This window comes from Larus michahellis, chromosome 8, assembly GCF_964199755.1.
Source record: "Larus michahellis chromosome 8, bLarMic1.1, whole genome shotgun sequence".
Classification (NCBI taxonomy): domain Eukaryota; kingdom Metazoa; phylum Chordata; class Aves; order Charadriiformes; family Laridae; genus Larus; species Larus michahellis.
In genome coordinates this window covers 38,427,453-38,441,296 of record NC_133903.1, presented here as the reverse complement: position 1 = coordinate 38,441,296, position 13,844 = coordinate 38,427,453, and the positions used below count along the sequence as shown (strand labels likewise).

The 13,844-nt window shown below is 39.3% G+C and overlaps 1 protein-coding gene across 4 annotated transcripts in view; it reads left to right on the top strand.

Moving 5' to 3' along the window:
• Positions 1 to 2,990: 2,990 nt before the first annotated feature.
• The window catches only part of FNBP1L (formin binding protein 1 like), a 59,999-nt gene continuing 49,145 nt past the window's right edge, over positions 2,991 to 13,844 (top strand). For 2 of the 4 annotated variants that reach the window (XM_074599451.1, XM_074599450.1), the window contains exon 1: positions 2,994 to 3,239. In XM_074599451.1, coding sequence (XP_074455552.1) covers positions 3,216 to 3,239 — 24 coding nt within the window. In that variant the 5' untranslated portion in view covers positions 2,994 to 3,215. Of the gene's footprint in view, positions 3,240 to 13,844 lie in introns of all 4 variants that reach the window. The other 2 variants (XM_074599448.1, XM_074599449.1) reach the window with 2 other exon arrangements.

Below are 13,844 nucleotides of genomic sequence, written 5' to 3'. Positions count from 1 at the left end.
GCTGTTGCTTCTTTGGGTAAAGTATCTCAGATAATTGTGAACTGTACTCTTTGAGTCAGATTTTGTGCTAATTCTCTAGGGGTGTTTCTGCATTGCACAATGAAGGTCCAAGATCTGAGCTGGTTGTGAACGAGCTGATATAGCTAAATGTCTCATCATGCTTCCATGCAGAGGCACCAGGTTGTGTCCCAGAAACAGTATGTTAATGTGTACAGCTTCTGGCCTTATCAGCTTTACTTCCCAAGTCTAATTGTTAACCTCTGAACAAGAATAATTAGCCAGACTGCAGTAGTGCTCTTGTGCAAGGATATAGTTTCCTATTCTGATGCTAGCTTACTCAAAGCCTGTCCAGTAATATCTTTTGACTGCTCCTCTTTATAGTGTACGTATGCGCTTAAAAGGTAGCTATAGCCCAGAGGCTGCTGTGATTGACGCCCATCCTATTTTACACACTATTTCAGAGCAGCTTCTCAACCTGTTCTGGGGGTTGTGAAGTTACCCAGAATCTCTGCAACATCATTCAGCTCCTGACGCTTGCTTTACCCTAGGGCTAGTAAAGATGTTTTTTGAAGAGAGCTGCATGGAAAGTAGGAATCATGTTTGTCCTGGGAAAACCTCTCATTAGCTAGAATTAGGCTTTTAAAGCATTACTGAGAAGCTAAGTATTGTATTTATGTACCTATGATACAGGCTGCACTTTCCTTCTCCTAAAATGGCTAGAGATCATCATAAAACATTAAATTTTCTTATATTGCTCTGAATTGAAAACAAATCCTGACATGTTGAGAATGTTGGCTGTGCATATTTTGCAGAAATAGGAGTAATTAGTTAATTCTTAAATTAGAGTTAAGTAAAAGAACCTGAGGGTGCAGGTATCAATCAACCAACCACAAATATTTTTTTATATATATATATATATATATATATAAAAATACATATTACACTTTGAAACTCTCTGGATGTTGCATGCAATGAAAGCCCAGTATTTCAAATCTGAGTACCAAGTATGCGCTTGACTTTCAAAACTTACGGATCCATAGATCCAGAATTCAGGATCCATTTTCCAGGAGATTAATTTTCAGTACTCCATTGGGGCTTCTAAGATTGAAAATTTTAACTCAAAGGTTATGTTTTAGGATTCATTTTTATATAGCTAAGCTGAAACAATTGGAAAGATGAGTTTTCATGAAATGATCAGAAAGTGAAAAATCCTGACTGTCCTGAAGCCAGCAGCGAATTTCTAATTCACTTAAATAGTCAGGACTCTCACCCTCAGTGTTTAAAGGTTCAGTGTACGCTTGTTTCTTAAAATTATTTAAAATTTTTAAAAAATGTGCCAAATCAGACATCCAAAAAGAAAGGTGCCCAGATCATTGGGTGCATGTATAAATTTATTCGTTAGGAGACAGCAGAATATGGATTCTACTTAATGCACTATTTTTGAAATCCCTCTTTCTAAGATAATTATATATATAGCAAGTTATAGCAGGGGTATTAATTTAAAAGATATATTAAAAAGCATATAAAATGAGCACATTCTTTTAATTTTTACTTAATTATGTTTTGAACCAGGTTATCTCATTGTATCATCTGATTATATATTTTTTTAAGAATCGTATAAAGGTGTGTGGTGAACTGGTAGCTAAGCAAAAAGTTGACTGAAGTTTACAGTGTTTAATGGAAATTATTTTTTCCTAATCCTGAAAGGCATGTAAGTTGAGTGAATTCAAATATGTATTATTCATCGTTTTTTAGAATTTGTTTATTTCTGCTTCATTACCCAAATCGTATACATGTATTCTACTTGGTGAGTATTTTCAGTAATGCATGCAATCTATAAGCCGAGTTAATGTGTCGGAGCTCAATTGAAGTTTGCCCAAGTGTGGAATTTAATCTTCAGAGTCTAAAATTTGGGGGTTACGTGACCGCCAGCTTGCTAAAACATACATCTAGGCCACCACAGCATGTGGCACACACTTACTCATTTTGTGGATCCCCACAGACCAAATGCATTTCTTGTGTAATGTGATTAAATATCTCACTCCAGAAATTACATTGTAGATCTGTGGCCTCATCTGCTTATTTTGATAAATTCTGATCCTAGTAATATTCTAATTTCATATCGATCTAGAAGAACTTGGGTTTTCCTTTCGTGTGGAAAATAGGACTGAACCTAAATTAAGTGTGGTGCAAAGGAACATTCCCTGAAAGGTGACTTGGAAACGAAAAAATAATTAAAGTAATTTTTGTTTCATGACATAGAGACTTAAGACAGCATTATTTTCACTGATTTTTTTTTATTGCAGCTTATAGAAATGATTTTAAGTAAAAATGCGAGAAAAATCTAGAAATCAATGCCTTGAGAGGGGCATTTAATTCGGGTGGCTTTCAAAGCCTCTGATTTCTATATTAGTAGCTTCCTAACGGACACTTTGGGAAAAAAAAAAATAACTTTTGACGAGGATAAATCCCCTACTTTTCTCGTTGCTGAGGAAACCCCCTGTTATAATTGTTCAACGATGTAATTCATCCAAGTACTCCATTAAAAATAGCTTTTTTCCCTCGGATGTCAGCCTCACCTTCCCGAACTCCTGAATTTATGATTTACTCACACACCTGTGGGGTTAAAAAATAAAAATCCTTCACTGTTTATTTCTCTTCCTCGCCATCGCGCCAGGTGAGGAGCCAGGCCCTCCCGCCTCTCTTCTGGGCGTGAGTCAGCGCTTTTACCGGGGGGACAGTGGGTGGGAGGAGAGGAGGCCTCGAAGCCGCCCGGGATACAAAGACTCGGGGCCTCGTCGCCTCCTCCCGCCAGCTGCCCCCTCCTCCTTCGCCTCCCCCGGCTTTTGGGGCTCCGGGCTGCGAGTGGCGCCGCGGGAGGGAGGCCGGTCGCCGACATCGCCGCCGGACCTAAGGTCCGGCGGCGATGTCGGCGACCGGCCTCCCTCCCGCGGCGCGGCGGCCTCACCCTGTCCCGTCCCCCCGTCGCCTCAGCCGGGCCCGCCCCTCTCCCAGTCTCCTCCGCGGCTCCCCCCCTTCCCCGAGCCAGGCGGAGCTGGAGCTGGGAGCAACCGTCGTTCCTTGCCGTCGTCGTCTTTCGCCTCTCCCCAGTGACCGAGGGCACCGGCGCCGCACGGCGGGATCCCCCCTCCCACCCCCCGCCTCCTTTCGCCGCCTAATCTCTGCTGGAGCCGGCGCTGCCCCGCGGAGCAGCCATGAGCTGGGGCACGGAGCTGTGGGTGAGTCCCGGCTCGCCTCTCATTGTGTCTGGGATTCGCCGCCCTTCCCTTGTCTGCTGAGGCGGCTTCCCCGGGGGGAGGCGCGGAGCCGGCCGGCCGCCGAGGCGCTTTGTTCGGCGTTGGGGGCGGCGGGCACCGGGCAGGGGGAGGCCAGGGATGGAAGGGGAGCGCGGAGCGGGGAGCGACGAGGCGCTGGGGAAGGGGGAGCTGAGGCGGGGGGGGAGCTGGCGGGTCGGGGAGCGCCTCGTCCGGGGTGCGGGAGCGCGGGCGCCGCCTGGCGCGGCCATGGCGCTCACCGGGGCGGAGGAGTGGGGTGGGGGACGCGCCGCCTCGTCCGCTGCCGTTCTCCCGGTAACGGTCGCAGCAGGTCGGGCTTCTTTGTGTGCGCCCCCCGCTCTCCCCCCCCGCCTTCCTCTGAGGAGAAGGGAGGGGAGGGCTCTCGGTGCGAGGCGGCTCGGGCCGGGGGGTGGCGTGGGGCGGGTCCCGGCGCGGCTCGGGCAGGGGCTGCGGCCGCGGCCCGCAGCGGGCACCCTCCGGGCGGCGGTGGCGGGGCCGCCCCTCTCCCGAAAACCGCCGGACTGCTCTGACGAGTAAAGCGTTTTGAGCTGTCGCCCCTAATTGGAAGCAGCTATTACACAGCTTTGTCTCTACAACCACCCCAGCACGCTGGCTAATGCTGTGTTGTATTTTATTTTTTTAAATACGAACAATTGGCAGCAAGAAGACGGACAGACAGTGTCTGTGCGCTTGTGTCTGCGTTAGCGCTTTACTTAAATCTCCACTCCTCCTCCGAAGGTTTTTGGCTGTGCCGAGGGCAGTAAAGAAGGGGCTTCTCCCGGGGGAATCTGCCGGAGTGAAGCACAGCGGTGTCTGCGCGCAGGCAGTTGTGGGATGTTTTATTTTCTCTATCAGATTTCCTGCTGCTGGAGCTGACACTGATCGTGGGAAAGCTTAAGCAAAAAAAAAAATTGTACCAGGGAGGGTTTAACGTCCCTGTTTTAAACGCAGCCTGCCCTTCGTTTATTTGCTTTTAAAGACTGTGAAGCACAGACACTTGGCCATCAGGAAAAATTAATTACAGAAAGCTAAACATCGCAGCTTGAAGTCTATTCGGGAACTCTTAACTTAGACCTAGCATTATACTTTTTTTTTTTTTTTAAAGTTGAACTAAATTCCTTTATCAGTAGTTTCTAGTACAGGGCTACTAGTCTCTAGAGGAGCAAAGATCTGCTTAGCACAGAGACAACTCGTTGCGGGAGTGAGCTGGGGAGTCAAAGGCAGGCAGTGGCACTGCGGTCAGTGTGCGGGTGGGCTACAGGAGTTGGGCCGGCGAAGCTCCTGAAGCCACCTGAGTTGTGTCTGGCTATGCAAAATAAAGATGTAAAAGCATTGCATCAGGCATGCTTTGTGAAGAAGCCTGGTTTAAAGATATTTAGGGGTTGCTTTAGTGTTTTGTACAGTACCTTGTTACTTAACTATGATTTATAGGCATGATGAGAATTCAGATAAAATACACTTGTGAAGTACTGACAGCACTGCTGTGACAAAACTGAAATTTAAAACTGTTGTAATATTGACAGTAAGTAGAAGCCATGATTTATATTGACAGCACAAGTGTGTCTTTGTAGCTCATACTTCAGATGAGAGGTTGTAGGTCAGTGTTTTGGAAGAGTTGGGGTTTGCGTTTTAGGAGAGCACTGAATTTTCTTCTGTAAGGGCTTAAGTATGTACTGCCTTAGAAAACAGAGTTTTGGCTTACTCATCTCTGTTCATTTTGGCAGCCTCTTAATTTTATTTTCTTTGTTTAGCTTGTAAATGACAGTTAAAGTTTTGTAGTTTATTTTGTATTCAGTTTTGTAAGAAAGTGTTTATCTTCCTTGTGTGCTTAAGAAGTATATACAAAAAGGTGGATTTTGACCTCAGGCTTCCTTTTAATGACAGGCATTTTGTTCACAGTGTCATGAAACTGGCTATTTTATCTAGACCTACTCTATGTTGTTTCCTAAGTCATTAATTCTTATGTGTTAGTTTGAAGAGATAAGGCCAGATTTTTAAGCTAAAAGTTTTACTACAACACTTTTATTTCAGCAAAATTCAATATATTTTTTGCTTGATATTGGGAGATGTCTGCAACTCTGCACTAATGAGGTAACTAGGCATAAAATGATCTGTTTGTAACTATACAACTAGATCCTCACAATACAAGTTTTTACATTAAACTGTGCCTTTTAAGTGGGTTATTTTTTATGTTGAATCTAGTCATCCTTTAAAAAAAAATCTCTTAGAGTTATAAAGCAAACTCTTTTCTTAGTTGGAAAAATATTTAGTGCTTCTCTCGCTGTTTAGGAAGAGTATTTTTGTTTAATTGTTTCAACAACTTGTGTTGGGCAAATGGAGATTTTTTTTTTTAATCTGGCACAAAATTGAATTAATAAAAATAAGCTTAAATCTAGGTTAAAAACACAAGGAAAAAGAGTGTTTGTGGAGCTACAAAGGCATGGCTCTGAACAAGGAATCAGTAAACTCTTAGATGTGTTTCTGCTCTCCTGTAGCTTTTCCTTCATCGTTCCCTGTTGCTAGCATTGCTGCAGCTTCAGAAGGCAGCCCAAGCCATGCTGGGTTTGCTCATGGCAGCAGGGCACAAGCAACTCAGGGTGTTAAGTGTCTCCAGCTGCAGAGAGCTGTTCTGCACAGGTTTTCTGGAGACTTCGTTGAGCCTAAAGCTCTCCCTCATTAGCACTTGCACCTGTGGTCATAAGTGGACTTTTTCAGGATTAAGACTGGTATCTAGATGATAGGTTTTCAGAACATTTGCACGTATGTATGTAGGCAGGTTTTGTTGATTCCCTGAGGCAAATCTCATGATTTTGTATCGGTTGTTTTAATATCTCCTTAATTCTGCCTTCTCGAATTGTATCTCTTCATGCTGATTACTGTTATTTGTATGTGATGCTGATTCACAGCTCTGATATTTTTATTTTTTTTCCGGAGTCTTAATGCTATTTCTGATAAAGTAAAAAGTGTGCATATATGAATTTAGAGACAAATAAGCAGCCAGAAGAAAAATTAGGGAATTAGGAAGGCAACTCATGCCTGGTATTTGTGTGGTACTTATTTAATATGGCTGTTCTGGTATTGGAATGATGCATAGCTACTCTTATTTCTTAAATGGTTTTATTAGGGACCTGACAAGGGAAAGATTTTCTTTGATGGGCCAATATTTTCTAATTCTTTAAATTCTGTAGCTGCTATTTCTGTTTATGGATTATGTGGCTTTTTGTTTTTCAAGTGACCATTTTATAAGTACACTATCATTCTCTGAAGGGAGTGCGTATTGGCCAAAACATGTATGTCTTGGGGAGGCTGAAGTAATTAGAAGCACTGTATGCTTTTCGGTATGTCTATGGTCCCTGTTGTGTTACTGCTTGCAATTATAAGTGTATTTCCTTCGATAGCATTGTATGAAATAATGTGAACTAATAATAGTAAAATAAATATTGATTCATTTAAGCCACCCTGTCATTAGAACTGTTTCGATCTACGTTTTCTACAGTGTGTGAAATGTGTTCCCCTTTTACGCTTTTTTGTCACAACAAAAAATTTTGATCGATTTTGAAAGTATTATTCCACAAATAGTTTTATTCTCATTAGTGCATTTATCTTTGTGGTCACTTGGCAGCTTATTCCTTATGATACGTCCACACAAAAACTAAGATGCTTCAGTGAAGCGCCTTGCATGATAATGTTCTCTATTAAGAGAGAGTTAGAACAGAGTAGTGAGAACTGGGAAGTCTAGTCTTCTGTAATTCAGTTGAAGTTATATTTTTGTGCTAAATTTTCCCATCTGTAATATTTAATATTTTCCTAGGTAATATTTGTAAAGCAATAATCATCTGATGAAAGGGGGCACGTAATCACAAAGTAGCATTGCTGCACTTCATTAGTAATAGAACATTGCTGCTGTTTATTTAGATACCCTTTTCAGAGTTTTAACTTTTTTTAACGTGCTTTTTTTCAAATGCAGCATGCTTATGTTCACCTCATGAGCAGTAAGAAGGTTTACACATTGAAGTCCTGGGCAGACTTGCATACTTTCTTGAATAAGGTGCCCCTGTCTGACTTCTGTCAAACTGTACTGCAATATCCAAGGCAAGAATAGATGAATGAAAGCAAAATTGGGTATTTTTAGTAACTTGAAGTATTTGGAAATAAAAATGATGGATTCTGATATGTTAAAGAATCTACTCAACGTGAGCATCTGTTCAGTGTGTATGTTTCTGTACATCTGGAGTTCTTTTTGTGATGGGTGTGAAGTGCACAAATAACATTAACATAACAAAATGTATCTGGTTATTGTCCTCTTGGGTTTTTGTTCAGTTAAATTGCATATGTAGTGCATTTGCTTTGACGCTAAAGGCTCGCTGAGCTTTGGAAACTGGAGGTTGGTTGATAATGAAGTTCTTGGCTTAATGAGTGGAGGCAAGTGAAACTCTCTGTGATTGGCACTCTGAAGTGGCTTCCTTGGAAATTAATTAAAGTGTTTGTGCTGTCTCTTTAAAAAAATCAGGAAGGATGTTTTTCAACTTCTGATGCACGTTCTGTCTTTCGAACCTCTGTGAACCCCTTAATAGCAGTTGGCAGAAAAAGAATTTGAATACCATGTCAGAACATTTTCAGTCTGTAAAACCAGTCTAGCCATCTGTTTCTCACCTCTTGATAAATATTTAAAGCAGAAGTTTTGCTGAGGGCTTTTGAACTAAGATTTTATGATTAAAAAAAAAAAAAAGGCTATAGAAGATTTAATGATACTATTGTTGAGAGCTCCTTGGGGCCAGAAGCACACCATCTTTTATAATTAAGAAACCACTGGCACTGTAGAATACTATTTTAGAAATGAGTTACGTTTGACCAAAGAAAGATCAAAGTACATTTGGTGATGTGCTCTTTTTAATCTTTCCTTAAACAAAATTAATTCTGTGCCTAAACCCAAGTTTTATTTACAAAAATATGAAATAATTTTCAGTTGCATCAGTGTTTTTTCGAAAGCTGTTAAAAATGTTCTTAGACTTTCGATGCCTGTTTCAGACAGTGCTTCCTTCTTGTTTTAAAATCATATATTCTCTTTTTGTAGAAGATAAATTGTGTGGTGATGTTGTCTAATCTTAAAAATTGCAAAATTTAATTATATGGAAAACATTCACTTGATGTAAATATGGAAAAGTTGACTTTGAAAAGTAGCTAATTTATAATGTTTTTGTTCACTAGATCAGTGAAAATTTGAATTTGAAAAAAGAAATTTTTTTAGCTAAATAAAAGACTTTGTGAAAGCATTTTGAAACTGAGAAACCTTTCTCTACAATTGGTATGACTGTGTTTATGTAGTCACTAGCATTGTTAATGCTAGTAAATTGTTTTTTTAAACAGTTAAAAAAACATTGAAAGTTACCCTAAATATCAGACATCCCATGTAGAAATTCTTTTGTGCTTTTGAATCTTAATCTTTCATAAACTTCTTTTCCAGTGTGCTAACATATACTATGTTAAAGGCAATGTTATATTTAATACCTAGGTGTTTTGTGAGATGAAACATGGATTTTTTTCTTCCCCCATTTCTCCTTTAACTTAACCCAAAGATTGCGAGCGTTACTCTGTATGGATTCTCTTTTCATTCAGTGTTCTTGCTGTTCTGGTCTGCAAATGTGTGCAAGGAATGTGTCTTGTGGCTGAAGTATGAAATTACAGAGTTTTCCAGATGCATGGGATGGCCATACATTTCCTCTGTCCTGGGTAAGATGCTGGATAAAATGCTTAACCTCTGAGAGGTTGTAGTCTTTCACAAGGAGTATTGTACAGCTTATCTCATTCTTGTGAAGATCTCTGAGATTTCCAAATAGAAAGTTATGTAAGGATCAAGTACTTGATTATTGAACATGTAGTTACTTCAGGCTTTGGAATGAAAACAATTGTATCGAGTTTTAGTTAGAAATAATGTTTGTCTGTATCTTTCCAGCAATTGTCTGGTTCATAAACATATGACCTTTTTACTGATTTTTCCAGGAAGGGGTGAGTCATTGTCTTGAGACTTTATCGGTTGGGTTTTGATGTTGAACTTAATTTAATTTAAGAATGCGTACGTGTTTGTGCCCTTGAGTATCTGTTTAGAAATTATTTTTTCAGTTTTGAAAACTCTTTATTACCTGATATCTATTAAAATGGCATCTGTTTTTATTTATGGCCCCACTTGTGTATGTATTTTGAAATATATATGCTTTTCAAGAAAGTTTGTACCAACGTACACAGGACTTTACTAATCTGGAAATGCTGAACACAGGAAAAATATTTCTGTGTTTTAAAAAATGTATGTAGTATCCTTATTTATGCTACAAAATCTGAGAGTTGCCTATACCAAGAATCTAAATGCTGCAGCTTGCAGTTTGTTTTCCTGAGTGAGAATAGCAGGAGGTTGGTCGAGATTGCAAGATCTTTTATCTCAGCTAAGCAGAGGATTTCTTTCCAGAGTGTGTATCTGTCAAAATGATGATCCTTTGGAATGGTAAACCCATCAGAATTTGGGATGGAGAAGAGCAAGAGTGGAGAAAAGTCTGTTGTCAATGTGTACAGGTTTCTGTTCTTGGTGAGGGGTGTCCTAGTAGGTATGATTTGTGCTTTCAGCAGTTTGCAAGTAAGTACTGGAAGACAGAAGGTTTGTGTTAATGCTTGTGTAGAGTTCTCACTGATGCTATAGACATACTGAACTAAGTCTAAAATGTCTAAAAGTTCATATGGATATTTAAATTAGTTCTTATACTGGATTGATTGGGTGAGGTCCTCTATTATTAATACAGTAGTTCAATACTTCAGTCCTTACATTTGCAGAGCAGTTTTTTTAGCATTCTTGGTAAAGCCAGTAATTGAGTAATGCAGGGAGTTTTGGGGGTTTTTTTGATTGTTTGTTTGCTTTTTTTTTTTTTAATGAAGGGGAAGTTCTTTAACACATTTCAGATTAAATTTTCATTGTTCGTAGCACACGTGTGCATACTTTTTCAGCAACTTGAATTCTTTTTGGTAGAAAAAGAATTCCCCAAAGTGCAGATATGTTCAGCTTTTTCCTTGTGTTGGTGAACAAATTGTTCAGTGAAAGCTGAAATTCCAATCAGCTTGTTTCATTTTGCCCCTAGTGAGTTTACGTACCTCAGTCCCAGTGCTCTCTTGGCAGAAGGTTTAGAGGTTCATCTTCGGATGCATGTCAATGCTTCAGCTGGATGGGAGGAGAAGGGGAAAAAAAATAGTATTACACTAATGGAAACCTTCTGGTTTTTATTAAAATGCTGACCCTCTACACTGACTTTGTTTATGGAATTATCTGCAATAAATTTGTTAGTCTGGGTTGCTGTTTTTTCTCCACTACAAGTTCTGTTCTAAGAGGAGAATGGCAGCAGTATTGTATTTCTTGCTAGGTGACAAGAACAAGTCAGGGCTTAATTTCAGGTGTACTTATTTTTCTGTTAATTTCAGTGGTATTGAAATTTGAAATCATTACACGTGAGAGTCTTTAATACCTTTTCCTTGACTTTTTTCTTTAGTCAGAACTCTGCTTCTGCTTTGTCATTTACAACAAAAAGGGCGTTAGACTGCTAAAAGTGCTTTCTGGCATTGTGGTTTGTACATAGTTTTGTTACTTTTTACATCTTTCAAAGGAAGAGTGCAGTCTTACAGTGAGTTAAAAAGCACTTATTGCAAGACCTGAATTTTTCTTGGGGTTTATTGTGGAACTCTTTTCTGGTCTTGGGAAAGTAAACTTATTTTTCTCTCTCTTAGTTGGTTGTAAAATTGGAATAAAGTTTGTTGTTTTTTTTTTTAAATCAAATTAATATTGCAACAATACCTGCATCTGTACAATATTTCAATATTCTTTAATGTGCAAGTGCAAAGCAATATAGTGTTTTAAAACACTAGGAGCAAAACACAAAAAGCAGCGAATTCTAATAACTTGTCCGGATTCTCTTTGATCAGACTGTCTACTTGAAGTAACTGTTTAAAACTCTTCACTTGAATGGGTAAAATCTCCTGTGTACTAGCAAGAAACCACCATTTTATCATCGTATCTGTTAATGTAATGCTTAACGCTTAGCAAGTATTTCTTTAGGAGGCAGGTACTGTGTAAATCACTTCTTATCGGCTGGTGCTGAAGAAATAGTCCAACATGCTTTTGTGTAGTTCCATATTAAGTAAACAATATTTTTCCAGCATTGTGCAATGAAATGACATCCACTTGATTTGAGTTTAGAGTGTTATTTAAGTACTGAAGAACTTCTGAAATATGACAGCAGTTGCACTGGAGAGTCGAGAGGCAGTCTCGCTTTTGTCATACTTGGGGGAAGCAGATATGAGTGAGGATGGGTGTGCCTTTTGGATCTCTGTCTGCTTTGTAAATCCTTTGGAAAGGCAGCGTTTGATTGCTGGATTCTTTCTCATTCATGATGGGTGCACAACTCGAGTGGATGTGTAAACCTCACTTTGTAAATTCTGGTTGGCAGAGTAATTGAAAGCATTTTCATTGAGTGTGGGGTATGCTTCTTGTACACATTGTTTTTTCCCCCCAGATACTTAATTTATTTCAAAGAAGGTAAATAGTGTTTTACTTTTCTAATAATATTTTTCAAATAAGCGTTTGCTTACTCTGTGAGTAGGAAAATTTTTCTGCTGTGAGTGGAAAAATAATTGGTATGTATGAACCCAAGACAATATCTCTGCTACAGTACAGTTGGCTTTTTCTGCAGTAGAGGAATATTTTGATAGAGGAAATGGTAATGTTTCTAATGCTCAACACTACTATCTCCTCCCCGCCCCCCCTTCCCCAATAATTGGGTAAATTGTTCCTGTTTTAGCTGTCTGTTATGATGTCTAATTTTCCTGAAGTTTTTCCCCCTCTTTATATGAAGTCAGTCACAATTAGGGGAATATTTAGGGGATTTGACATCTGTAATCAATAGTTGGAATGTATTTTATGTTTGTATTTGTTTAGCGTCTAGAACCATTAGTCACATAGTGAGCTTGTGTTGTGCTGTGTTCTACACAAACACAGAGTACAAAGACCATCCCCAGTTCAGCTAACTTTCAATTCCAGCAGAAGATGGGTCATTTACTGATTGTGCCAAATGGCAGAGTTGTGCAAAACCAAATATTGTTCAGCGTGGTGTGCAGTGATCTCAACTGCAGCATCTTAACTGTTTCTTTTGGTAAGCCTTGCAAGAAAAGGGTAGCAGTGGGGTGGACCTTTGTCGTGTTTGCAGGGGCTTAGCACATAAGCAGCCTAAGAAAATGCAGGAAATACTTGTTAAAATGTACAAGGGAGTGTTGGAGTCTCATGAAAAACAAACAGTAATCCTGTGGTATAATGAGGTAATAGAGCTGTAATTGGCCAGCAATGCCCTTGAAAGTGAGGTTAAGAAGCTAATGTTTGATTGATGCAAAGAGACAAGGAGAGATAACACTCAAGAAACATATACGGGTGAAATAATAATCTCAATACCAGAGAAAATGATGTTGCTGTAATTGAGACATGAGATGGATAGAGAATGGAATGAGTGCAGCTATCGGAATGGTTATAAAGAACCTGATTTTAAAAAAAAATAAATGTAGAAATTGTTAACAAGTCTTAGGATAGAACTTGTCAGGAAAGAAGTCAAATGCTCAGGTGAAAGAAAAGTTAAAGATTAAGACCATAGTTTATAAAAGGGACAAAGCAGTAAAGTGCAGTGATTGATAAGACATGATGCACATTATCTGCATTTTAATGAAATGTGGTTTATCTTAGTTTTTTTCTGAAAATAAGTTCAAATTCATGATTAGTAAATGGAAAATCGTATGAAGGTCCATTAATGAACACTGATAAACGGTTTTGTTCTGAAGATTCCAGTATGGGTTCATAACCCTTAGACCTACTTTTATTTAGATCCTAATAGTGCAGATACTCATCTATATATTTAATTTTACCAATATTTGTTCATTTTATGAGCAACGGTCTCGCAGCATCAGTGAAACCCATTAACGTGCTTGAGAGTAAGTATTGTATACTAGGAACTTTTCGGAGCAGATTTTTTTAAGAGAGGGAGGTAATTGGAAAGCTGATTAAGTCTGCAGGTACTCAAGCGATATTGCAGTACTAATGCCTTCTTCAAGGTAATCTTACAGGGCAGTCTTCTATTTTTTGCCTGGCCTGGCCCCTCCAGTCTGTTTCTGTGCTAAAATGTGTGGTATATCCTGAGTTACCACTTTGCATCTAAGCTTCCTGGCTCTACCTGTAGATTGTAGTTGCTGTGCTGCATTATTTAAATCAGCAAAAATTACTTAAGATGTGTTATTTTCTTTAATTATTTAATTTAATGGGATCTCTTTCAGGCTTATGAGCTTTGACTGATATAAACTGGGATTTAGTAGATCAAGGATGTAGGTTAGTACTTGGATTTATGAATGGTGAAAATTTTACTTTCAAGTGATTTAGAATTAATAGTTAAAAGTTTTATCTTAATAACTATGTTTTTTATTACCTGGGAAATTTGCTAAGCAGTGGGTGATGACAGTTGAGATCTGTGCAATATGGTC